General features: G+C 56.1%; 3 protein-coding genes across 5 annotated transcripts; 2 read left to right on the top strand and 1 right to left on the bottom strand.

Annotated features, from left to right (window-relative positions):
• The first annotated feature begins 5 nt into the window (after positions 1-5).
• Positions 6-7,943, top strand: TMEM63C (transmembrane protein 63C). Its single transcript, XM_044273465.1, has 14 exons — positions 6-83; positions 1,903-2,091; positions 3,249-3,382; positions 3,534-3,656; positions 3,727-3,880; positions 3,955-4,061; positions 5,046-5,132; positions 5,217-5,282; positions 6,165-6,327; positions 6,402-6,507; positions 6,578-6,745; positions 6,825-6,940; positions 7,359-7,430; positions 7,506-7,943. The coding sequence occupies exons 1-14, from the start codon at positions 6-8 to the stop codon at positions 7,680-7,682; spliced, it is 1,740 nt and encodes a 579-aa protein (XP_044129400.1). The 3' UTR covers positions 7,683-7,943.
• Positions 7,944-7,979: 36 nt separating this feature from the next.
• LOC122922756 lies at positions 7,980-10,083 on the top strand. 3 transcript variants are annotated; one of them, XM_044273472.1, is made up of 3 exons: positions 7,980-8,899; positions 9,304-9,446; positions 9,781-10,083. In XM_044273472.1, the coding sequence occupies exons 1-3, from the start codon at positions 8,116-8,118 to the stop codon at positions 10,081-10,083; spliced, it is 1,230 nt and encodes a 409-aa protein (XP_044129407.1). In that variant the 5' UTR covers positions 7,980-8,115. The 3 variants fall into 3 exon arrangements, with proteins under 3 accessions (XP_044129407.1, XP_044129406.1, XP_044129408.1); XM_044273473.1 differs by having other exon boundaries at positions 8,732-8,738; positions 8,786-9,446; XM_044273471.1 differs by having other exon boundaries at positions 7,980-9,446; positions 9,781-10,045.
• On the bottom strand, positions 9,829-23,052 carry NGB (neuroglobin). Its single transcript, XM_044273475.1, has 4 exons — positions 22,847-23,052; positions 11,535-11,646; positions 11,257-11,376; positions 9,829-11,162 (listed from the first exon to the last, which is right to left on the bottom strand). The coding sequence occupies exons 1-4, from the start codon at positions 22,948-22,950 to the stop codon at positions 11,025-11,027; spliced, it is 474 nt and encodes a 157-aa protein (XP_044129410.1). The 5' UTR covers positions 22,951-23,052; the 3' UTR covers positions 9,829-11,024.
• Between the last annotated feature and the right edge of the window lie 288 nt (positions 23,053-23,340).

The following is a 23,340-nucleotide window of genomic DNA, read 5'->3' as shown; positions in this document are numbered from 1 at the left end:
TGGTGATGTCTCGGACGTCTGCGGAGGGGATGGGGCACCCACGGTGGAGATCAGCCCGACTGCCGAGTGGCCCGGCCTTCTTGGTACAATGTGTTGCGCCCTGGAATCACTCACCAGACGATGCTGTATGACTTGAAACAGGGACTGACTGATTTATTTAGGGTCTTGGGCACATGCATTTATACACACACTGCAAGTCTTATGTAACCCTAGACATGTCCAGGCTGGAATCAGACCATCGGATTTGCATACAGATGGCCTTCTTACAGCCCCGAAGAGGTGAGGTACACAGTAATTAGCATACAATTGCATTTCCACCAGGCCATTCCAATCCTTACAACAAAGGGAAAAAATAGTACATTTAAAAGCACACCACCAGTAACCAAATCTAGCACGAAATAAGATGTCCATACACTGAAACGCACAACCGAAATATAAAAGGAAGGAAAATGGTCTTTCAAATTGTCTGAGTTATTAGTCACGTGGCCCGCTGGACGGCGCGCTCAGGGCCGTTTCGTGACACATATCATTAGGTGAATGGCACTCAGACCACACGAATACAATTAAACTAGCCATCTGGGTGCCTCACATAACAAAATACAATTCCAAAGACAGATGTAAGCTGTGCGGCCGGCCTGTCTTCTTTACAGTTAGTATGGGCCATAATCCTGAGGCAGGAGGCCGGCAACCAGCCCCCTCCAAAACACCGTGGCGAGGTTGGTTTCGTCACACTTGCCCCCCCCCCCCCCCGCAGGGTGTCAGCCTTGCCCCCTGTAACGGAACGCCTGGCACCCCGACCGGGTACCTCAGTCGATAGATGCTCCTAGTGCTTTCCGAGGACTCCAAGCACTCCACTTGACACCGTACGCCCTGCAGACCCCACGAACCGCCGCAGCTTGGTTGGGGTCTCACCGTCCTCCACCCACGCTGGACCTACGACAAGGCTCCAGTGGGTGAACCTCTCCTATAGCCAGAGAGCAGTTCCGTTACACCCCCCCCCCCCCCCCCGCAGGGTGTCAGCCTTGCCCCCCCCCCCCCCCGCAGAGTGTCAGCCTTGCCCCCCCCCCCCCCGCAGGGTGTCAGCCTTGCCCCCCCCCCCCCCGCAGGGTGTCAGCCTTGCCCCCCCCCCCCCCCCGCAGGGTGTCAGCCTTGCCCCCCCCCCCCCGCAGAGTGTCAGCCTTGCCCCCCCGCAGAGTGTCAGCCTTGCCCCCCCCCCCCCCCGCAGGGTGTCAGCCTTGCCCCCCCCCCCCCGCAGGGTGTCAGCCTTGCCCCCCCCCCCCCCCCCGCAGGGTGTCAGCCTTGCCCCCCCCCCCCCCCGCAGAGTGTCAGCCTTGCCCCCCCCGCAGAGTGTCAGCCTTTCCCCCCCCGCAGAGTGTCAGCCTTGTTACCCCCCCCCGCAGAGTGTCAGCCTTGCCCCCCCCGCAGAGTGTCAGCCTTTCCCCCCCCGCAGAGTGTCAGCCTTGTTACCCCCCCCCCCCCCCCGCAGAGTGTCATCCTTGCCCCCCCCCCCCCCCCCCGAAAGGGGGAGAAGGCGCTCATAGGTGGTGGTGGATAATATATGTTGTTATTTGCTCCTAGCCAGGGTGAGTGGTTGCTACTCCCCTTGGTTTGGTTGTACTTTACGTAGTACAATTCTGGTGGAACAAGCATTGTGGTGTATAGAGCCAAAAATGTTACATTGTGTCCATGTCCCAATATTTATGGACATGACTGTATACATACACCTGTAGATATTTCTCTTTTCAGAATTGCTGGGGAATGTTCCCTGATTACATACACAAAGCACAATGTCTGTGCAGTGTATAGTGTGTGTGTGTGTGTGTGTGTGTATGTGTAGTGTGTGTATGTATAGTGTGTGTGTATGTATAGTGTGTGTAGTGTATGCATAGTGTGTATGTGTAGTGTGCTGTGGGTCTCCCCCTCGCCCAGCAGGATCCTCTCCCCTCAGCAGACACATCTCTTACTTTTAGGCGGCGAGCCATGAAAGGTCGTCTGTACTTTGCTGGAAGATCACAGAAAGAAGGAAGAATCCTGATTCCAACCCACCCGTGTGCCCGGCTCTGCCCCTGTGACTGCTGCGGCTTCCAGAAGGTAAGTGGTGCCCTGCACCGAGGCCCAGACCCCTGAGCCTCATACAGAGGAACCGCAGTGTCCTATAGCTACAGCCCCTCTTCATTGGGGCTCGCAATCCACTGCTCCTCACCCCGTGTCCACCTCTTCTGTCCCTCGCCTCACCCCATGTCCCTCTCGGCTCACCCCGTGTCCCTCTCGGCTCGCCCCTCCTGTCCCTCTCGCCTCGCCCCTCCTGTCCCTCTCGCCTCGCCCCTCCTGTCCCTCTCTCCTCGCCCCTCCTGTCCCTCTCTCCTCGCCCCTCCTGTCCCTCTCTCCTCGCCCCTCCTGTCCCTCTCTCCTCGCCCCTCCTGTCCCTCTCGCCTCGCCCCTCCTGTCCCTCTCGCCTCGCCCCTCCTGTCCCTCTCGCCTCGCCCCTCCTGTCCCTCTCGCCTCGCCCCTCCTGTCCCTCTCTCCTCGCCCCTCCTGTCCCTCTCTCCTCGCCCCTCCTGTCCCTCTCTCCTCGCCCCTCCTGTCCCTCTCTCCTCGCCCCTCCTGTCCCTCTCTCCTCGCCCCTCCTGTCCCTCTCTCCTCGCCCCTCCTGTCCCTCTCTCCTCGCCCCTCCTGTCCCTCTCTCCTCGCCCCTCCTGTCCCTCTCTCCTCGCGTTCCTCGCCCCTCCTGTCCCTCTCTCCTCGCGTTCCTCGCCCCTCCTGGTCCCTCTCTCCTCGCGTTCCTCGCCCCGCGCCGCCCCTCTCTCCTCGCGTTCCTCGCCCCGCCCTCTCTCCTCGCGTTCCTCGCCCCGCCCTCTCTCCTCGCGTTCCTCGCCCCGCCCTCTCTCCTCGCGTTCCTCGCCCCGCCCTCTCTCCTCGCGTTCCTCGCCCCGCCCTCTCTCCTCGCGTTCCTCGCCCCGCGCCGCCCTCTCTCCTCGCGTTCCTCGCCCCGCCCTCTCTCCTCGCGTTCCTCGCCCCGCCCCGCCCTCTCTCCTCGCGTTCCTCGCCCCGCCCTCTCTCCTCGCGTTCCTCGCCCCGCGCCGCCCTCTCTCCTCGCGTTCCTCGTCCCGCGCCGCCCTCTCTCCTCGCCCCGCGCCTTCCTCTCTCCTCGCCCCGCGCCGCCCCCTCTCTCCTCGCCCCGCGCCGCCCTCTCTCCTCGCGTTCCTCGCCCCGCGCCGCTCTCTCCTCACCCGCTGCCCCTCTTTCAGGTAGATGCGGAGCAGTATTACGCAGAGCTGGAGGAGAAGCTGACCGACGAGTTCACGGCGGAGAGGAACCGCATTCCGCTGAAGAGACTGGGCTCTGCGTTTGTCACCTTCCAGGACGAGCGGATGACTGCGGTGTGAGTAGGGCGAGGACCCTCCTGAAGGGGGCGCTTGTTCTGCCTGTGATTGGACGCTCTGGGCTCCCTGCCCCACAGAGCTTACATAGCAATAGGGAGGGGCCATGTGATGAGGTGGGAGGGGCCAGTGATCATTGTGTCTCCCCATCAGAATCATCCAGGACTACCGCCGGCCACGATGTAGACGAGCGCCCCAGCAGTCCTCAGTCACCCCAGTCCTCCAGTCTCACCAGTGGGGTGTGCATTACGCTCCTGCGCCCAGTGATGTGATCTGGTGAGTGACCGTTTGTCCGCTGCTTGTCCCGTCGCTGGCGAGCGTCTGCTGATGTTCCTGCTGGTAACAGGGAGAACCTGGCGGTGTCCGGGCCCACGTGGTGGCTGCGACTCGTGGCTCTGAACTTGGCCCTGTTCATCCTGCTCTTCTTCCTGACCACACCGGCCGTCGTAGTCAGCACCATGGACCGATTCAACGTCACCCGTCCTGTGGAGAACCTACAGGTGTGTGCGCCCCAATATCTGAGCATTGTGCCCCCTCGCCCCCAGCTTGACAGCTCATGTGTCCTCTCCCCCAGAACCCGGTCATCACCCAGTTCCTGCCCACGCTGCTGCTGTGGGTCTTCTCCGTGTGCCTGCCCTTCCTGGTCTATTATTCCGCCTTCTTGGAATGTCACTGGACGAGGTATGAGCCGCTCCCGCTCGTCAGTGAGGTGTCGATCCCACTGCCCCCTCACCGCACACTGACCCCCACCGCACACTGACCCCCCGCACACCTTCCACACTGCCCCCCCCCCCGGCACACTGCCCGCCCCCCCTGCACACTGCCCACTCGCACACTGCCCCCCCTGCACACTGAAACACTGTATCCCTGCCCACTGCCCCCCCCCACCCCCCGCACACTGCCCCCCGGCACAATGCCCCCCCCACCGCACACTGCCCCCCCGCACACCCACACCTTCCACACTGCCCCCCCCCCCCCCCCCGCACACTGCCCGCCCCCCCTGCACACTGCCCGCCCCCCCCTGCACACTGCAACACTGTATCCCCGCCCACTGGCCGCCCCCGCACACCTTCCATACTGCCCCCCCCCCGCACACTGCCCCCCCCACCCCCCGCACACTGCCCCCCAGCACAATGCCCCCCCTACCGCACACTGCCCCCGCACACCTTCCACACTGCCCCCCCCCGCACACCTTCCACACTGCCCGCACACTGTACACTGTACCACTGACCCCCCCGCACACTGACACCCCCCTGCACACTCCCCCCGCACACTGACCCCCCATCCTCCTGCACACTTCTTCCCCCCCCCCGCACACTGATCTGCCCCCGCACACTGCCTCCCCCACCGCACACTGCTCCCCCCGCACACTGCTCCCCCCCTGCACACTGACCCCCCCTCGCACACTGCCCACCCCCTCGCACACTGCCCACCCCCTCGCACACTGCCCACCCCCTCGCACACTGCCCACCCCCTCGCACACTGCCCGCCCCCCTCGCACACTGCCACTGGCCGCCCCCGCACACCTTCCACACTGCCCCCCCCCCCCCGCACACTGCCACTGGCCGCCCCCCCCCCCCCCACCGCACACTGCCCCCACCACACACTGCCCCCCCCCCCCCCCATCCATCCCCCGCACACCTCCCACAATGCTTTTCTTTTCAGGTCTAATGAGAACCAGCTGACGATGCACAAGTGTTACCTGTTCCTGGTCTTCATGGTTATCGTACTGCCCTCTCTAGGGCTGACCAGGTACTGCACCTCCCTCCCGCACCATCAGACTGTACTGTGCTCTTGTCTGCAGAGCTTACACTCTTAGGCCCTTTTCTCTACCAGCTTGGATCTCTTCTTCCGATGGCTTTTTGATATCCATTTCGTGGATTCTGCAAACCTGAAGTTCCAGTGAGTACTACAACCCCCAATATTTATTCACTTTTGATACCCCTCATACGGTCTATATGGCGATCTGTGATCACCTGACTCTCCTGATCTGCCCTTCCCCATACAGCGCTCTCTGCTCACCTGACTCTCCTGACACACCGCCCCCGCCCCCCCAATATGGCGCTCACTGATCACATGACTCTCCTAATACCCCCCTCCCCATACGGCGCTCTGTGATCACGTGACTCTCCTGATCCGCCCCTCCCCATACGGCGCTCTGTGATCACGTGACTCTCCTGATCCGCCCCTCCCATACGGCGCTCTGTGATCACGTGACTCTCCTGATCCGCCCCTCCCCATACAACGCTCTGATCACGTGACTCTCCTGATCCTCCCCATACGGCACTCTGTGATCACCTGACTCTCCTGATCCTCCCCATACGGCACTCTGTGATCACCTGACTCTCCTGATCCTCCCCATACAACGCTCTGATCACGTGACTCTCCTGATCCTCCCCATACGGCACTCTGTGATCACCTGACTCTCCTGATCCTCCCCATACGGCACTCTGTGATCACCTGACTCTCCTGATCCTCCCCATACGGCACTCTGTGATCACCTGACTCTCCTGATCCTCCCCATACGGCGCTCTGTGATCACGTGACTCTCTTGATCCGCCCCTCCCCATACGGCACTCTGTGATCACGTGACTCTCCTGATCCGCCCCTCCCCATACAACGCTCTGATCACGTGACTCTCCTGATCCTCCCCATACGGCACTCTGTGATCACGTGACTCTCCTCATCCTCCCCATACGGCACTCTGTGATCACCTGACTCTCCTGATGCCCCTGCCCCCCCAATATGGCGCTCGCTGATCATGTGACTTGTCTCCGCCCACAGGTGTGTGTTTCTGCCAAACAATGGGGCGTTCTTTGTGAACTACGTCATCACGGCCAGCCTGATAGGCACAGCCATGGAGTTACTGCGCATCCCCGGCCTCACCGTCTACGCAACGCGTCTGTGCTTGGCCAAGTCCGCCCCTGAGCGCCTCCATGTGAAGCGGGTAATGCGGCTGGACGGCCGGGGTCGGGCTCAGGGGCGATGTCTGGTGTCAGGACTCTCATTCTCTCCTTGCAGAGTCAGGCCTATGAGTTCCAGTTCGGACTGGAGTACGCCTGGACCACGTGCGTCTTCTCTGTGGTGATGACCTACAGCATCACTTGTCCCATCATCGCCCCTTTTGGTGAGTTCTAGGGGGACCCTGCGGGCGGGCGCTGCGTGTACCCCACATCTCACTGCTCTCTGCATTGTAGGGTTGCTGTATCTGCTGCTGAAACACATGACGGACCGCTACAACATCTACTACGCCTACATCCCCACCAAGCTGAGCCCCCGCCTGCACGCCGCCGCCGCCCGCCAGCTGCTCGCCGCGCCAATCTTCTGCATCTTCTGGCTGCTCTTCTTCTCTGTCCTGCGGCTGGGTAAGTGGTGATGGCCCCGCACCCCAGACGATGAGGAGCATGGCCCCACCTGCATCTTCACCCCCCTGGTCTCCCGCAGGGTCCACTCACCCGGTCACGCTCTTCACGCTCGCCTCTCTTCTCTGCTGCGTGCTCTTCTCCATCCTCGGGCTTTGTCTCAGAAAATTGCAACCAAAGAGACCATCGAGCTATCAGGCAAGTAACCCCTCCGCCCCTGTAGCCTGACCGCCCCACCCCCTGGACCACTAGACCACACCCCTGCAACCTGACCAATAAACGCCCCTGGACCATTAGACTCCACCCCTAGAACCTGACCGCTACACCCACTAGACCACACCCCTGCAACCTGACCAATAAACACCCCTGGACCATTAGACTCCACCCCTAGAACCTGACCAATAAACGCCCCTGGCCCATTAGACTCCACCCCCTGGCCCATTAGACTCCACCCCCTGGCCCATTAGACTCCACCCCCTGGCCCATTAGACTCCACCCCCTGGCCCATTAGACTCCACCCCCTGGCCCATTAGACTCCACCCCCTGGCCCATTAGACTCCACCCCCTGGCCCATTAGACTCCACCCCCGTTGTGACCTGAGTGCTGTCTCCTGCAGATGTCAGAACAGGGGGAGGGGATCATCCAGGAGACGGAGAGCAGCAGTATCTCGTCCACGCTGCAGTCCACGGTGAGTGTTCGCTCCGGTCATCGGGCCCCCAGGCTGCATCTACCCACACGCCCGTCACCGTTTTTTGTCCCCCAGGTTTTTGTGGCGGCCGTGTTACAGGAGCAGGAGCTGTCCCCTCTGGGCTCCCCGGCCCACGCCTCCTACGGTGCGCTGGAGACCCGCGCGGACAGCCCATCAGAAACACCAGAAGCGGAGCGCTCACAGGTCACCTACATGACGGGGGCATCCTGCACCGAGGAGGGCTCCCCCTGACCCCCGCCTATGGAGGTCAGAGGTCAAACATTGCCACCATGGATGGTCGAGTCTGTGACGCATTGTGGGCATCGGGCCCCGACCAGTGTAAGGTGCCCTCATGTGCCAGATAAGGTAAAGGGGTGTGGCTAATCCTGGAGGCCCCTCCCATTGTACAGCTGTGTTCCCTGGCTCCAGTCTGCACGGCGACCGCGCCGCTTTCATCAAAAGAAGTTCATTAAAAACGCTGAATTTTGCCAAATATATTTTAAAAGAAAAGAACCCGATGGTTTGTGATCTGTGCCGGCGGGAGGAGCCACAGGTGGAGCAGGTTGTGGTGTAGCTCGGTGTGCTGGTGGAGCAGGTTGTGGTGTACACATGTGGGGTGTCCTGGTGGAGCAGGTTGCGGTGTACACATGTGGGGTGTGCTGGTGGAGCAGGTTGCGGTGTACACATGTGGGGTGTCCTGGTGGAGCAGGTTGCGGTGTACACATGTGGGGTGTGCAGGTGGAGCAGGTTGCGGTGTACACGTGTGGGGTGTCCTGGTGGAGCAGGTTGCGGTGTACACGTGTGGGGTGTCCTGGTGGAGCAGGTTGCGGTGTACACGTGTGGGGTGTCCTGGTGGAGCAGGTTGCGGTGTACACGTGTGGGGTGTCCTGGTGGAGCAGGTTGCGGTGTACACGTGTGGGGTGTGCAGGTGGAGCAGGTTGCGGTGTACACGTGTGGGGTGTGCAGGTGGAGCAGGTTGCGGTGTACACGTGTGGGGTGTCCTGGTGGAGCAGGTTGTGGTGTACACATGTGGGGTGTCCTGGTGGAGCAGGTTGTGGTGTACACATGTGGGGTGTGCTGGTGGAGCAGGTTGCGGTGTACACGTGTGGGGTGTGCAGGTGGAGCAGGTTGCGGTGTACACGTGTGGGGTGTGCAGGTGGAGCAGGTTGCGGTGTACACATGTGGGGTGTGCAGGTGGAGCAGGTTGTGGTGTACACATGTGGGGTGTCCTGGTGGAGCAGGTTGTGGTGTACACATGTGGGGTGTGCTGGTGGAGCAGGTTGCGGTGTACACGTGTGGGGTGTGCAGGTGGAGCAGGTTGCGGTGTACACATGTGGGGTGTGCAGGTGGAGCAGGTTGCGGTGTACACATGTGGGGTGTGCTGGTGGAGCAGGTTGTGGTGTACACATGTGGGGTGTCCTGGTGGAGCAGGTTGCGGTGTACACATGTGGGGTGTGCAGGTGGAGCAGGTTGTGGTGTAGCTCGGTGTGCTGGTGGAGCAGGTTGTGGTGTACACATGTGGGGTGTCCTGGTGGAGCAGGTTGCGGTGTACACGTGTGGGGTGTGCTGGTGGAGCAGGTTGCGGTGTACACGTGTGGGGTGTGCAGGTTGCGGTGTACACGTGTGGGGTGTGCTGGTGGAGCAGGTTGTGGTGTACACGTGTGGGGTGTGCTGGTGGAGCAGGTTGTGGTGTACACGTGTGGGGTGTCCTGGTGGAGCAGGTTGCGGTGTACACGTGTGGGGTGTGCTGGTGGAGCAGGTTGCGGTGTACACGTGTGGGGTGTGCTGGTGGAGCAGGTTGCGGTGTACACGTGTGGGGTGTCCTGGTGGAGCAGGTTGTGGTGTACACATGTGGGGTGTGCTGGTGGAGCAGGTTGCGGTGTACACATGTGGGGTGTCCTGGTGGAGCAGGTTGCGGTGTACACATGTGGGGTGTCCTGGTGGAGCAGGTTGCGGTGTACACATGTGGGGTGTGCAGGTGGAGCAGGTTGCGGTGTACACATGTGGGGTGTGCAGGTGGAGCAGGTTGCGGTGTACACATGTGGGGTGTGCTGGTGGAGCAGGTTGTGGTGTACACATGTGGGGTGTGCAGGTGGAGCAGGTTGTGGTGTACACATGTGGGGTGTCCTGGTGGAGCATGTTGTGGTGTACACATGTGGGGTGTGCTGGTGGAGCAGGTTGCGGTGTACACATGTGGGGTGTGCTGGTGGAGCAGGTTGCGGTGTACACGTGTGGGGTGTGCTGGTGGAGCAGGTTGTGGTGTACACGTGTGGGGTGTGCAGGTTGCGGTGTACACATGTGGGGTGTGCTGGTGGAGCAGGTTGCGGTGTACACATGTGGGGGTGTGCAGGTGGAGCAGGTTGCGGTGTACACATGTGGGGTGTCCTGGTGGAGCAGGTTGCGGTGTACACATGTGGGGTGTGCTGGTGGAGCAGGTTGCGGTGTACACGTGTGGGGTGTGCTGGTGGAGCAGGTTGCGGTGTACACGTGTGGGGTGTGCTGGTGGAGCAGGTTGCGGTGTACACATGTGGGGTGTGCAGGTGGAGCAGGTTGCGGTGTACACATGTGGGGTGTGCAGGTGGAGCAGGTTGTGGTGTACACATGTGGGAGTCTGAATAGGACGTCCTATGTTTTTCCGGCGTGCCCCGTCTAATGCCAGGAGACCGGGTCCATGGACGGCTGGGGGCCACCACTCAGTGCGCATCGGAGGTAGCAGGACCTGATGCTCTAGGATGGAGGATGTGACGTGATGGGAGCGTCGGGTCCTGCTGCCTCCAGTGCGGACTGGGTGAAGGAATGGGGGGTCCCTACTCTAAAGCCCCCACCATATGTCTCCAGGGGGCAATAAAGGGCCCCTGTCCGCAGATCCCTGGCGGATCGGTCACATGTGCGCGGGGCGGCGGCATCTGTGTTGGTGCCGTCTTCCTATGTGGCCGCGTATGCAAATAAGCCCCTCGTAGCAACAGGGACGTTGCCGTTACACCTAAAGCCTCCACTGTGATTGGCAGGTCCAGGCAGTGAAGACCTCATCACACCTGGTTCTATCAAAGTGCAGAAGGGGCGGAGCCTATAGGTGTAATGGTAACGCCCCCGTTGCTCCTAGAGGCTTATTTGCATATCTTAAAACTTGAAAATTTTCTCAGCAATGCGGCCAAATTGGAACATTGGCCCAACACAGCCGCCGCGCGCACATGTAGCCGCCGGGGTCGGAGGGCCCCTTAATGTACCGCCATCCCTCAGGATGTGATGGTCGGTGGTCGGCTGCCGTTCCTGACTGACGTGCGCTCTCTCTCTGTTATCGGCTTATTTGTCTTAATTCTTCATTTTCTCTTATTGTTGATGACATTTTGGGTCTTTGAACCGACTTCTCAGGGGCCGCTGAATATCGGGGCCACAGGGGGAGGTAAAGAAATGAGCCAATGAAATTGTGTCGGTCCTTCCATTGTTACCAAATCAAAGTGTGTGCGGGGGGCCCGGGGTGGGACAGATGTGTGGCCCTAATCCTTACAGGGGCCACATCTCAGCCTGGTATAATCCAGTTTATTAGCACAAGACAGAACAATCCACGTGTCCGGCCCGGCGTGGTCACGGTTCCTAGGGGTCCCTCCACCAGCCGCGGCTCATGGCGCTCACCACAATGGCGTAGAGCTGGCTCCAGGCAGCGCGAGCGTCCGATGTGAATGTGGCCCCCAGTCCGGACTCCAGGGCGTAGAGCAGGGCCTCCCCCACCATCTGGAAGAGAGATGCCATGTCAGAAGCAGCTCCCACACAATGACCCCGCATTCTGGGGGCCCCCGCACAATGGCCCCGCATTCTGGGGGCTCACCTTAAAGGACTCCAGTTTGACCCCGGTGGCGCGATGCTTCCTCCCCAGACTGGTCAGGTAGTCCTCCAGCGAGGGCAGCGAATCCAGGCTCCGCACCGCAGCGTCAATGACCGTCATCACCTGGGGGAAGGACACATGAAGCCCCAATATCCCGGCACGCCGCCCTAGGCAGAGGCCTGTGTACACGGGGAGGAGCCCGCTGCCGTGCCGGACCTCCCGGAAAACAGACTGTGGCACCCCAAAGATCTGTCGGCGCCACACGGGGGGGGGTCACTCACTTTGCGGATGTGTTCTGTGAATTCGGACGAGCTCAGACATTCCTGGACACTGGAGAAATGAGCGGAATTGTAGTGGAAGAGGAACAGCAGCTCCGGCTCCAGCTGGAAGAGCCTAAGAAACAGGAAAGGGTTAAAGAGACCCTTCCTGAACCCCAGATGTCCGCACCGTGTCTCAGACCACCCGATACAGTAGTAGTCTGGGACACGCCCTGCTCTTGGATTGGCCAGCCCTGCTCATGTGACCAATCCAAGGACAGCAGGAAGTGTCTCGGGCCCAGGTCGTCTGAGAGCGGTGTGGCCATCCTGATGGGTCCGTGGTCGGGTCGCTCCCCAGTCAATGGGACTGTTTACTCCTGAACTGGAGGAAACTTTACACCACCAGTAAGCACAGGATTTAGAGTGAATGACAGCTCTGGAGCCACAAAGTGTCCCTGACGTCACAGGCTCCAGAGCCACACTGCAGATTCATCATCTGTTATTTACCCAGCATCCACCAGAGGGCGCACTGACCACCAATATGGAGCAGAGACTCCGCCCACTATAGGGCAAGACCACACAGGAAGTCCCACCCCATACATGAGGAACATGGACCCACGTTAACCAATGGGTCTGTGGCGCAGTCTGGAGCAGGTCTAGAGGCCGGGCTAGGATTACATCTGGGCCGTGTAGTGCAGCGCTTAACCTGTTCACTCCCAGTACCCCAGTGACAAGAAGATGGAACAGAGGCCCCCAAGGAAGCGAGAAGTGATATAAATGTTAATAAAATACGGCTCTCCTCGTGCCACGGCCGTAGGGCCTGAGCCGATCCCTCCGATGTCACAGCGAGGATAGCGCAGCATTAATGCGTCCATCGTGGGTCATGAGGTGATGTCTGACTATCACATTACGGGAGAACGCAGCACCGCACACCTCCTACATCCAGGAGATCGCAGCACCGCACACCTCCTACATCCAGGAGATCGCAGCACCGCACACCTCTTACATCCAGGAGATCGCAGCACCGCACACCTCTTACATCCAGGAGATCGCAGCACCGCACACCTCCTACATCCAGGAGATCGCAGCACCGCACACCTCCTACATCCAGGAGATCGCAGCACCGCACACCTCTTACATCCAGGAGATCGCAGCACCGCACACCTCTTACATCCAGGAGAACGCAGCACACCGCACACCCTCTAACATCCAGGAGAACGCAGCACCGCACACCTCTAACATCCAGGAGAACGCAGCACCGCACACCTCTTTCATCCAGGAGAACACAGCACCGCACACCTCTAACATCCAGGAGAAGACAGCACCGCACACCTCTTACATCCAGGAGAAGACAGCACCGCACACCTCTTACATCCAGGAGAAGACAGCACCGCACACCTCTAACATCCAGGAGAACACAGCACCGCACACCTCTTACATCCAGGAGAACGCAGCACCGCACATCTCTTACATCCAGGAGATCGCAGCACCGCACACCTCTTACATCCAGGAGAAGACAGCACCGCACACCTCTTATATCCAGGATAACGCAGCACCGCACACCTCTTACATCCAGGAGAACGCAGCACCGCACACCTCTTACATCCAGGAGAACGCAGCACCGCACACCTCTTACATCCAGGAGAACGCAGCACCGCACACCTCTTACATCCAGGAGAACGCAGCACCGCACACCTCCTACATCCAGGAGAAGACAGCACCGCACACCTCTAACATCCAGGAGAACACAGCACCGCACACCTCTTACATCCAGGAGAACGCAGCACCGCACATCTCTTACATCCAGGAGATCGCAGCACCGCACACCTCTTATATCCAGGATAACGCAGCACCGCACACCTCTAACATCCAGGAGAAGACAGCACCGCACACCTCTTACATCCAGGAGAAGGCAGCACCGCACACCTCTTACATCCAGGAGAACGCAGCACCGCACACCTCTTACATCCAGGAGAACGCAGCACCGCACACCTCTTACATCCAGGAGAACGCAGCACCGCACACCTCTTACATCCAGGAGAACGCAGCACCGCACACCTCTTACATCCAGGAGAACGCAGCACCGCACACCTCCTACATCCAGGAGAAGACAGCACCGCACACCTCTAACATCCAGGAGAACACAGCACCGCACACCTCTTACATCCAGGAGAACGCAGCACCGCACATCTCTTACATCCAGGAGATCGCAGCACCGCACACCTCTTATATCCAGGATAACGCAGCACCGCACATCTCTTACATCCAGGAGAACGCAGCACCGCACACCTCTTACATCCAGGAGAACGCAGCACCGCACACCTCTTACATCCAGGAGATCGCAGCACCGCACACCTCCTACATCCAGGAGAACGCAGCACCGCACACCTCTAACATCCAGGAGAACGCAGCACCGCACACCTCTTACATCCGGGAGATCGCAGCACCGCACACCTCTTACATCCAGGAGAACGCAGCACCGCACACCTCTTACATTCGGGAGATCGCAGCACCGCACACCTCTTACATCCAGGAGAACGCAGCACCGCACACCTCTTACATCCGGGAGAACGCAGCACCGCACACCTCTTACATCCAGGAGAACGCAGCACCGCACACCTCTAACATCCAGGAGAACGCAGCACCGCACACCTCTAACATCCAGGAGAACGCAGCACCGCACACCTCTTACATCCGGGAGAACGCAGCACCGCACACCTCTAACATCCAGGAGAACGCAGCACCGCACACCTCTTACATCCGGGAGAACGCAGCACCGCACACCTCTAACATCCAGGAGATCGCAGCACCGCACACCTCTAACATCCAGGAGAACGCAGCACCGCACACCTCTTACATCCGGGAGAGCGCAGCACCGCACACCTCTTACATCCGGGAGAACGCAGCACCGCACACCTCTTACATCCAGGAGAACGCAGCACCGCACACCTCTTACATCCAGGAGAACGCAGCACCGCACACCTCTAACATCCAGGAGAACGCAGCACCGCACACCTCTTACATCCGGGAGAACGCAGCACCGCACACCTCTTACATCCGGGAGAACGCAGCACCGCACACCTCTAACATCCAGGAGATCGCAGCACCGCACACCTCTAACATCCAGGAGAACGCAGCACCGCACACCTCTTACATCCGGGAGAGCGCAGCACCGCACACCTCTTACATCCGGGAGAACGCAGCACCGCACACCTCTTACATCCAGGAGAACGCAGCACCGCACACCTCTTACATCCAGGAGAACGCAGCACCGCACACCTCTTACATCCAGGAGAACGCAGCACCGCACATCTCTTACATCCAGGAGAACGCAGCACCGCACACCTCTAACATCCAGGAGAACGCAGCACCGCACACCTCTTACATCCAGGAGAACGCAGCACCGCACACCTCTTACATCCAGGAGAACGCAGCACCGCACACCCTCTTACATCCAGGAGAACGCAGCACCGCACACCTCTAACATCCAGGAGAACGCAGCACCGCACACCTCTACATCCAGGAGAACGCAGCACCGCACACTCTTACATCCGGGAGAACGCAGCACCGCACACCTCTAACATCCAGGAGAACGCAGCACCGCACACCTCTAACATCCAGGAGAACGCAGCACCGCACACCTCTTACATCCGGGAGAGCGCAGCACCGCACACCTCTTACATCCGGGAGAGCGCAGCACCGCACACCTCTTACATCCAGGAGAACGCAGCACCGCACACCTCTTACATCCAGGAGAACGCAGCACCGCACACCTCTTACATCCGGGAGATCGCAGCACCGCACACCTCTTACATCCGGGAGATCGCAGCACCGCACACCTCTTACATCCAGGAGAACGCAGCACCGCACACCTCTTACATCCAGGAGAACGCAGCACCGCACACCTCTTACATCCGGGAGATCGCAGCACCGCACACCTCTTACATCCAGGAGAACGCAGCACCGCACACCTCTAACATCCAGGAGAACGCAGCACCGCACACCTCTTACATCCGGGAGATCGCAGCACCGCACACATCTCTTACATCCATGAGAACACAGCACCGCACACCTCTTACATCCAGGAGATCGCAGCACCGCACACCTCCTACATCCAGGAGATCGCAGCACCGCACACCTCCTACATCCAGGAGAACTAGCACCGCACACCTCTTACATCCAGTGACATCTCCTCTCTTTCCTCATCTTCTCCATTGGAGGCAGACCGCCATGATGTCTTCTTTCAGCCATGTCCCATCTCTGAAGTTTGCCACACAGATGTCTTCGTTTCTACTTTCCCATTTTCCTCCCCACAAATACTGTACCCACGGTGCTCCCCAATACTGTACTGCAGAAATATAGCCCCCCCCCCCCTGTAAATATTAGTACCCCCTTCAATAATTACTCTCACACAGTACCCTCAAAAATAATTGTGCTAAGCTGATACGAGGCCGGGGACCCCACAGTTACAGTGCTCTCAAAAGTCCCACCAATAGTAATAATGTCACCCCTCTGTGCCCCGGAAGTAATAAAGCTCACCATAATACCCCCCAGTATCACACAGATTAGATACACAGCTCAGCAGACAGTACCACACAGGATAGGATTAGATACACAGCTCAGCAGGCAGTATCACACAGGATAGATTAGATACACAGCCAGCATGCTGTATCACACGGTAGAGGATTAGATACAACGCTGAGGCAGTCATTATCAACACAGTATAGGATTAGATACACAGCTCAGCAGACAGTATCACACCGGAGAGGATTAGAATACACAGCATCAGCCGGACAGTATCACCACAGGATCGGATTAGATACACAGCTCAGCCAGATCAGTATCACACAGGTTAGAGGATTAGATACACAGCTCAGCAGTAACAGTATCACACAGGATAGGCTTAGGATACACAGCCTCAGCAGACAGTATCATCACAGGACTAGGATTAGATACACAGCTCTGCAGGACAGTATCAAACAGGATAGGATTAGATACACAGCTCAGCAGGACAGTATCACACCGTAGATGGATTAGATACACGCTCAGCAGACAGTAGCACACAGGATAGGATTAGATACACAGGCTTCAGCAGGCAGTATCACACAGGATAGGATTAGATACACAGCTAGCAGTCAGTATCACACAGGATAGGATTAGATACCACAGCTCAGCAGACAGTATCACACAGGACAGGATTAGATACACAGCTCAGCAGACAGTATCACACAGGATAGGATTAGATACACAGCTCAGCAGACAGTATCACACAGGATAGGATTAGATACACAGCTCAGCAGGACAGTATCACACAGGATAGGATTAGATACACAGCTCAGCAGACAGTATCACACAGGATAGGATTAGATACACAGCTCAGCAGACAGTATCACACAGGATAGGATTAGATACACAGCTCAGCAGCAGTATCACACAGGATAGGATTAGATACACAGCTCAGCAGACAGTATCACACAGGATAGGATTAGATACACAGCTCAGCAGGCAGTATCACACAGGATAGGATTAGATACACAGCTCAGCAGACAGTATCACACAGGATAGGATTAGATACACAGCTCAGCAGCAGTATCACACAGGATAGGATTAGATACACAGCTCAGCAGGCAGTATCACACAGGATAGGATTAGATACACAGCTCAGCAGACAGTATCACACAGGATAGGATTAGATACACAGATCAGCAGGCAGTATCACACAGGATAGGATTAGATACACAGCTCAGCAGGACAGTATCACACAGGACTAGGATTAGATACACAGCTCAGCATGTAGTATCACACAGGATAGGATTAGATACACAGCTCAGCAGACAGTATCACACAGGACAGGATTAGATACACAGCTCAGCAGACAGTATCACACAGGATAGGATTTAGATACACAGCTCAGCAGACAGTATCACACAGGATAGGATTAGATACACAGCTCAGCAGGCCAGTATCACACAGGATAGGATTAGATACACAGCTCAGCAGACAGTATCACACAGGATAGGATTAGATACACAGCTCAGCAGCAGTATCACACAGGATAGGATTAGATACACAGCTCAGCAGACGTATCACACAGGATAGGATTAGCTACACAGCTCAGCAGGACAGTATCACCACAGGGATAGGATTAGATACACAGCTCAGCAGACAGTATCACACAGGATAGGTATATAGATACACAGCTCAGCAGACAGTATCACACAGGATAGGATTAGATACAACAGCTCAGCAGACAGTATCACACAGGATAGGATTAGATACACAGCTCAGCAGGCAGTATCACACAGGATAGGATTAGATACACAGCTCAGCAGGCCCCAGTATCACACAGGACAGGAGCTTCAGCAGACAGTATCACACAGGACAGGATTAGATACACAGCTCAGCAGGCATGTATCACACAGGATAGGATTAGATACACAGCTCAGCAGACCAGTATCACACAGGATCGGCATTAGATACACAGCTCAGCAGGCCGTATCACACAGGATAGGATTAGATACACAGCTCAGCAGCAGTATCACACAGGCTAGGGATTAGATACACAGCTCAGGCAGGCAGTATCACACAGGATAGGATTAGCATACATCAGCTCAGCAGACATGTATCACACAGGACGAGGATTAGATACACAGCTCAGCAGGCAGTATCACACAGGATAGGATTAGATACACAGCTCAGCAGGCAGTATCACACAGGATAGGATTAGATACACAGCTCAGCAGACAGTATCACACAGGATAGGATTAGATACACAGCTCAGCAGACAGTATCACACAGGATAGGATTAGATACACAGCTCAGCAGGACAGTATCACACAGGATAGGATTAGATACACAGCTCAGCAGCAGTATCACACAGGATAGGATTAGATACACAGCTCAGCAGACAGTATCACACAGGAATAGGATTAGATACACGCTCAGCAGTACAGTATCACACAGGATAGGATTAGATACACAGCTCAGCAGACAGTATCACACAGGATAGGATTAGATACACAGCTCAGCAGACAGTATCACACAGGATAGGATTAGATACACAGCTCAGCAGACAGTATCACACAGGATAGGATTAGATACACAGCTCAGCAGACAGTATCACACAGGATAGGATTAGATACACAGCTCAGCAGGACAGTATCACACAGGATAGGATTAGATACACAGCTCAGCAGGCAGTATCACACAGGATAGGATTAGATACACAGCTCAGCAGACAGTATCACACAGGATAGGATTAGATACACAGCTCAGCAGACAGTATCACACAGGATAGGATTAGATACACAGCTCAGCAGGCAGTATCACACAGGATAGGATTAGATACACAGCTCAGCAGCAGTATCACACAGGATAGGATTAGATACACAGCTCAGCAGCAGTATCACACAGGATAGGATTAGATACACAGCTCAGCAGACAGTATCACACAGGATAGGATTAGATACACAGCTCAGCAGGACAGTATCACACAGGATAGGATTAGATACACAGCTCAGCAGACAGTATCACACAGGATAGGATTAGATACACAGCTCAGCAGACAGTATCACACAGGATAGGATTAGATACACAGCTCAGCAGCAGCCAGTATCACACAGGATAGGATTAGATACACAGCTCAGCAGACAGTATCACACAGGATAGGATTAGATACACAGCTCAGCAGACAGTATCACACAGGATAGGATTAGATACACAGCTCAGCAGGCAGTATCACACAGGATAGGATTAGATACACAGCTCAGCAGACGTATCACACAGGATAGGATTAGATACACAGCTCAGCAGCAGTATCACACAGGCTAGGATTAGATACACAGCTCAGCAGACAGTATCACACAGGATAGGATTAGATACACAGCTCAGCAGACAGTATCACACAGGATAGGATTAGATACACAGCTCAGCAGGCAGTATCACACAGGATAGGATTAGATACACAGCTCAGCAGACAGCTATCACACAGGATAGGATTAGATACACAGCTCAGCAGGCAGTATCACACAGGACTAGGATTAGATACACAGCTCAGCAGACAGTATCACACAGGATAGGATTAGATACACAGCTCAGCAGACAGTATCACACAGGATAGGATTAGATACACAGCTCAGCAGACAGTATCACACAGGATAGGATTAGATACACAGCTCAGCAGACAGTATCACACAGGATAGGATTAGATACACAGCTCAGCAGGCAGTATCACACAGGATAGGATTAGATACACAGCTCAGCAGACTGTATCACACAGGACAGGATTAGATACACAGCTCAGCAGACAGTATCACACAGGATAGGATTAGATACACAGCTCAGCAGACAGTATCACACAGGATAGGATTAGATACACAGCTCAGCAGACAGTATCACACAGGATAGGATTAGATACACAGCTCAGCAGACAGTATCACACAGGATAGGATTAGATACACAGCTCAGCAGACAGTATCACACAGGATAGGATTAGATACACAGCTCAGCAGTCAGTATCACACAGGAGAGGATTAGATACACAGCTCAGCAGGCAGTATCACACAGGATAGGATTAGATACACAGCTCAGCAGACAGTATCACACAGGAGAGGATTAGATACACAGCTCAGCAGACAGTATCACACAGGATAGGATTAGATACACAGCTCAGCAGGCAGTATCACACAGGATAGGATTAGATACACAGCTCAGCAGACTGTATCACACAGGACAGGATTAGATACACAGCTCAGCAGACAGTATCACACAGGATAGGATTAGATACACAGCTCAGCAGACAGTATCACACAGGATAGGATTAGATACACAGCTCAGCAGACAGTATCACACAGGATAGGATTAGATACACAGCTCAGCAGACAGTATCACACAGGATAGGATTAGATACACAGCTCAGCAGTCAGTATCACACAGGAGAGGATTAGATACACAGCTCAGCAGGCGGCATCACACTGACAGGATTAGATACACAGCTCAGCAGGCGGTATCACACAGGATAGGATTAGATACACAGCTCAGCAGACAGTATCACACAGGATAGGATTAGATACACAGCTCAGCAAACAGTATCACACAGGATAGGATTAGATACACAGCTCAGCAGACAGTATCACACAGGATAGGATTAGATACACAGCTCAGCAAACAGTATCACACAGGAGAGGATTAGATACACAGCTCAGCAGACAGTATCACACATGATAGGATTAGATACACAGCTCAGCAGGCAGTATCACACAGGATAGGATTAGATACACAGCTCAGCAGACAGTATCACACAGGATAGGATTAGATACACAGCTCAGCAGACAGTATCACACAGGACAGGATTAGATACACAGCTCAGCAGACAGTATCACACAGGAGAGGATTAGATACACAGCTCAGCAGCCAGTATCACACAGGGCAGGATTAGATACACAGCTCAGCAGGCAGTATCACACTGGCAGGATTAGATACACAGCTCAGCAGCCAGTATCACACAGGGCAGGATTAGATACATAGCTCAGCAGACAGTATCACACAGGATAGGATTAGATACACAGCTCAGCAGGCGGTATCACACAGGAGAGGATTAGATACACAGCTCAGCAGGCAGTATCACACTGGCAGGATTAGATACACGGCTCAGCAGACAGTATCACACAGGAGAGGATTAGATACACAGCTCAGCAGGCAGTATCACACTGGCAGGATTAGATACACGGCTCAGCAGACAGTATCACACAGGAGAGGATTAGATACACGGCTCAGCAGGCGGTATCACACTGGCAGGATTAGATACACGGCTCAGCAGGCGGTATCACACTGGCAGGATTAGATACACAGCTCAGCAGGCGGTATCACACTGGCAGGATTAGATACACGGCTCAGCAGGCGGTATCACACTGGCAGGATTAGATACACGGCTCAGCAGGCGGTATCACACTGGCAGGATTAGATACACGGCTCAGCAGGCGGTATCACACAGGATAGGATTAGATACACAGCTCAGCAGCCAGTATCACACAGGGCAGGATTAGATACACAGCTCAGCAGCCAGTATCACACAGGGCAGGATTAGATACACAGCTCAGCAGGCAGTATCACACTGGCAGGATTAGATACACAGCTCAGCAGCCAGTATCACACAGGGCAGGATTAGATACATAGCTCAGCAGACAGTATCACACAGGGCAGGATTAGATACACAGCTCAGCAGGCGGTATCACACAGGATAGGATTAGATACACAGCTCAGCAGCCAGTATCACACAGGGCAGGATTAGATACACAGCTCAGCAGCCAGTATCACACAGGGCAGGATTAGATACACAGCTCAGCAGGCAGTATCACACTGGCAGGATTAGATACACAGCTCAGCAGCCAGTATCACACAGGGCAGGATTAGATACATAGCTCAGCAGACAGTATCACACAGGATAGGATTAGATACACAGCTCAGCAGTCAGTACCACACAGGAGAGGATTAGATACACAGCTCAGCAGGCGGTATCACACAGGAGAGGATTAGATACACAGCTCAGCAGACAGTATCACACTGGCAGGATTAGATACACGGCTCAGCAGACAGTATCACACAGGAGAGGATTAGATACACAGCTCAGCAGGCAGTATCACACTGGCAGGATTAGATACACGGCTCAGCAGACAGTATCACACAGGAGAGGATTAGATACACGGCTCAGCAGGCGGTATCACACTGGCAGGATTAGATACACGGCTCAGCAGGCGGTATCACACTGGCAGGATTAGATACACGGCTCAGCAGGCGGTATCACACTGGCAGGATTAGATACACGGCTCAGCAGGCGGTATCACACTGGCAGGATTAGATACACGGCTCAGCAGGCGGTATCACACTGGCAGGATTAGATACACGGCTCAGCAGGCGGTATCACACTGGCAGGATTAGATACACGGCTCAGCAGGCGGTATCACACAGGAGAGGATTAGATACACCGCTCAGCAGGCGGTATCACACTGGCAGGATTAGATACACAGCTCAGCAGACAGTATCACACAGGAGAGGATTAGATACACAGCTCAGCAGACTGTATCACACAGGAGAGGATTAGATACACAGCTCAGCAGGCGGTATCACATTGGAAGGACTAGATACACGGCTCAGCAGGCGGTATCACACTGGCAGGATTAGATACACGGCTCAGCAGACAGTATCACACTGGCAGGATTAGATACACGGCTCAGCAGGCGGTATCACACTGGCAGGATTAGATACACGGCTCAGCAGGCGGTATCACACTGGCAGGATTAGATACATGCCCCCAGCCCTGCGGTACGGTGCTGCCTCACCTGGTGAAGAGGACGGTGCCGTGATGGATCTGCTCCTGGCCGACTATTCGCCAGGTGTCCCGGATCAGCTCTTTCTGGGGTTCTGGCAGCTGCAGGCTTTCCATGGCGCTGGTCTGGGGGTCCAGCGGGTTAGAGAGGGGGCAGCATGGCGAGGAGCTGCCTCAGTTATGCTGCTGCCCGCTCCTCCGAGGTCTCCAGCATTTAAAGCTTGGCTGCCCCCTCCCCCTCCCGGCATTGCATCCAAGGATGCACTTAAAGACACAGTGCCCCCAAGAAAATCTCAGCATCAGAGCCCAGGACCCCATTACAGGCCACATCGCCCCCAGAAGTCTGTGCCCCCCCATCAGGTCAGGGTCTGATGAGGCCACAATGGGGGCTGCAGTCCCCGGACGTCCAGTTAGAACCTACATACAGGAGCGGACTGGCCATAGACCTTACAGGGAAACTCCCAGTGGACATGATGAGGGCACGTGTGGCCCCCGGGAAGTTTTTGG

Source organism: Bufo gargarizans, unplaced genomic scaffold (genome assembly GCF_014858855.1).
Source record: "Bufo gargarizans isolate SCDJY-AF-19 unplaced genomic scaffold, ASM1485885v1 fragScaff_scaffold_692_pilon, whole genome shotgun sequence".
In the NCBI taxonomy this organism is placed as follows: Eukaryota; Metazoa; Chordata; class Amphibia; order Anura; family Bufonidae; genus Bufo; species Bufo gargarizans.
The sequence above is the reverse complement of the archived record's forward strand: the minus strand, read 5'-3'. Positions and strand labels throughout refer to the sequence as shown.

Excerpts from the sequence above, each read along its gene's own strand:
- NGB (XM_044273475.1), bottom strand. The coding sequence starts at position 22,950 with ATGGAAAGCCTGCAGCTGCCAGAACCCCAGAAAGAGCTGATCCGGGAC. Across the intron at positions 11,647-22,846 it reads GGCACCGTCCTCTTCACCAG|GCTCTTCCAGCTGGAGCCGG; the intron begins GTGAGGCAGCAC and ends CCTGTTTCTTAG. Across the intron at positions 11,377-11,534 it reads TCACAGAACACATCCGCAAA|GTGATGACGGTCATTGACGC; the intron begins GTGAGTGACCCC and ends TCCTTCCCCCAG.
- LOC122922756 (XM_044273471.1), top strand. The coding sequence starts at position 8,116 with ATGTGGGGTGTCCTGGTGGAGCAGGTTGCGGTGTACACATGTGGGGTG. Across the intron at positions 9,447-9,780 it reads TACACATGTGGGGTGTGCAG|GTGGAGCAGGTTGCGGTGTA; the intron begins GTGGAGCAGGTT and ends GGGGGTGTGCAG.
- TMEM63C (XM_044273465.1), top strand. The coding sequence starts at position 6 with ATGTCTCGGACGTCTGCGGAGGGGATGGGGCACCCACGGTGGAGATCA. Across the intron at positions 84-1,902 it reads CGAGTGGCCCGGCCTTCTTG|TGTGCTGTGGGTCTCCCCCT; the intron begins GTACAATGTGTT and ends GTGTATGTGTAG. Across the intron at positions 4,062-5,045 it reads TTGGAATGTCACTGGACGAG|GTCTAATGAGAACCAGCTGA; the intron begins GTATGAGCCGCT and ends TTTTCTTTTCAG.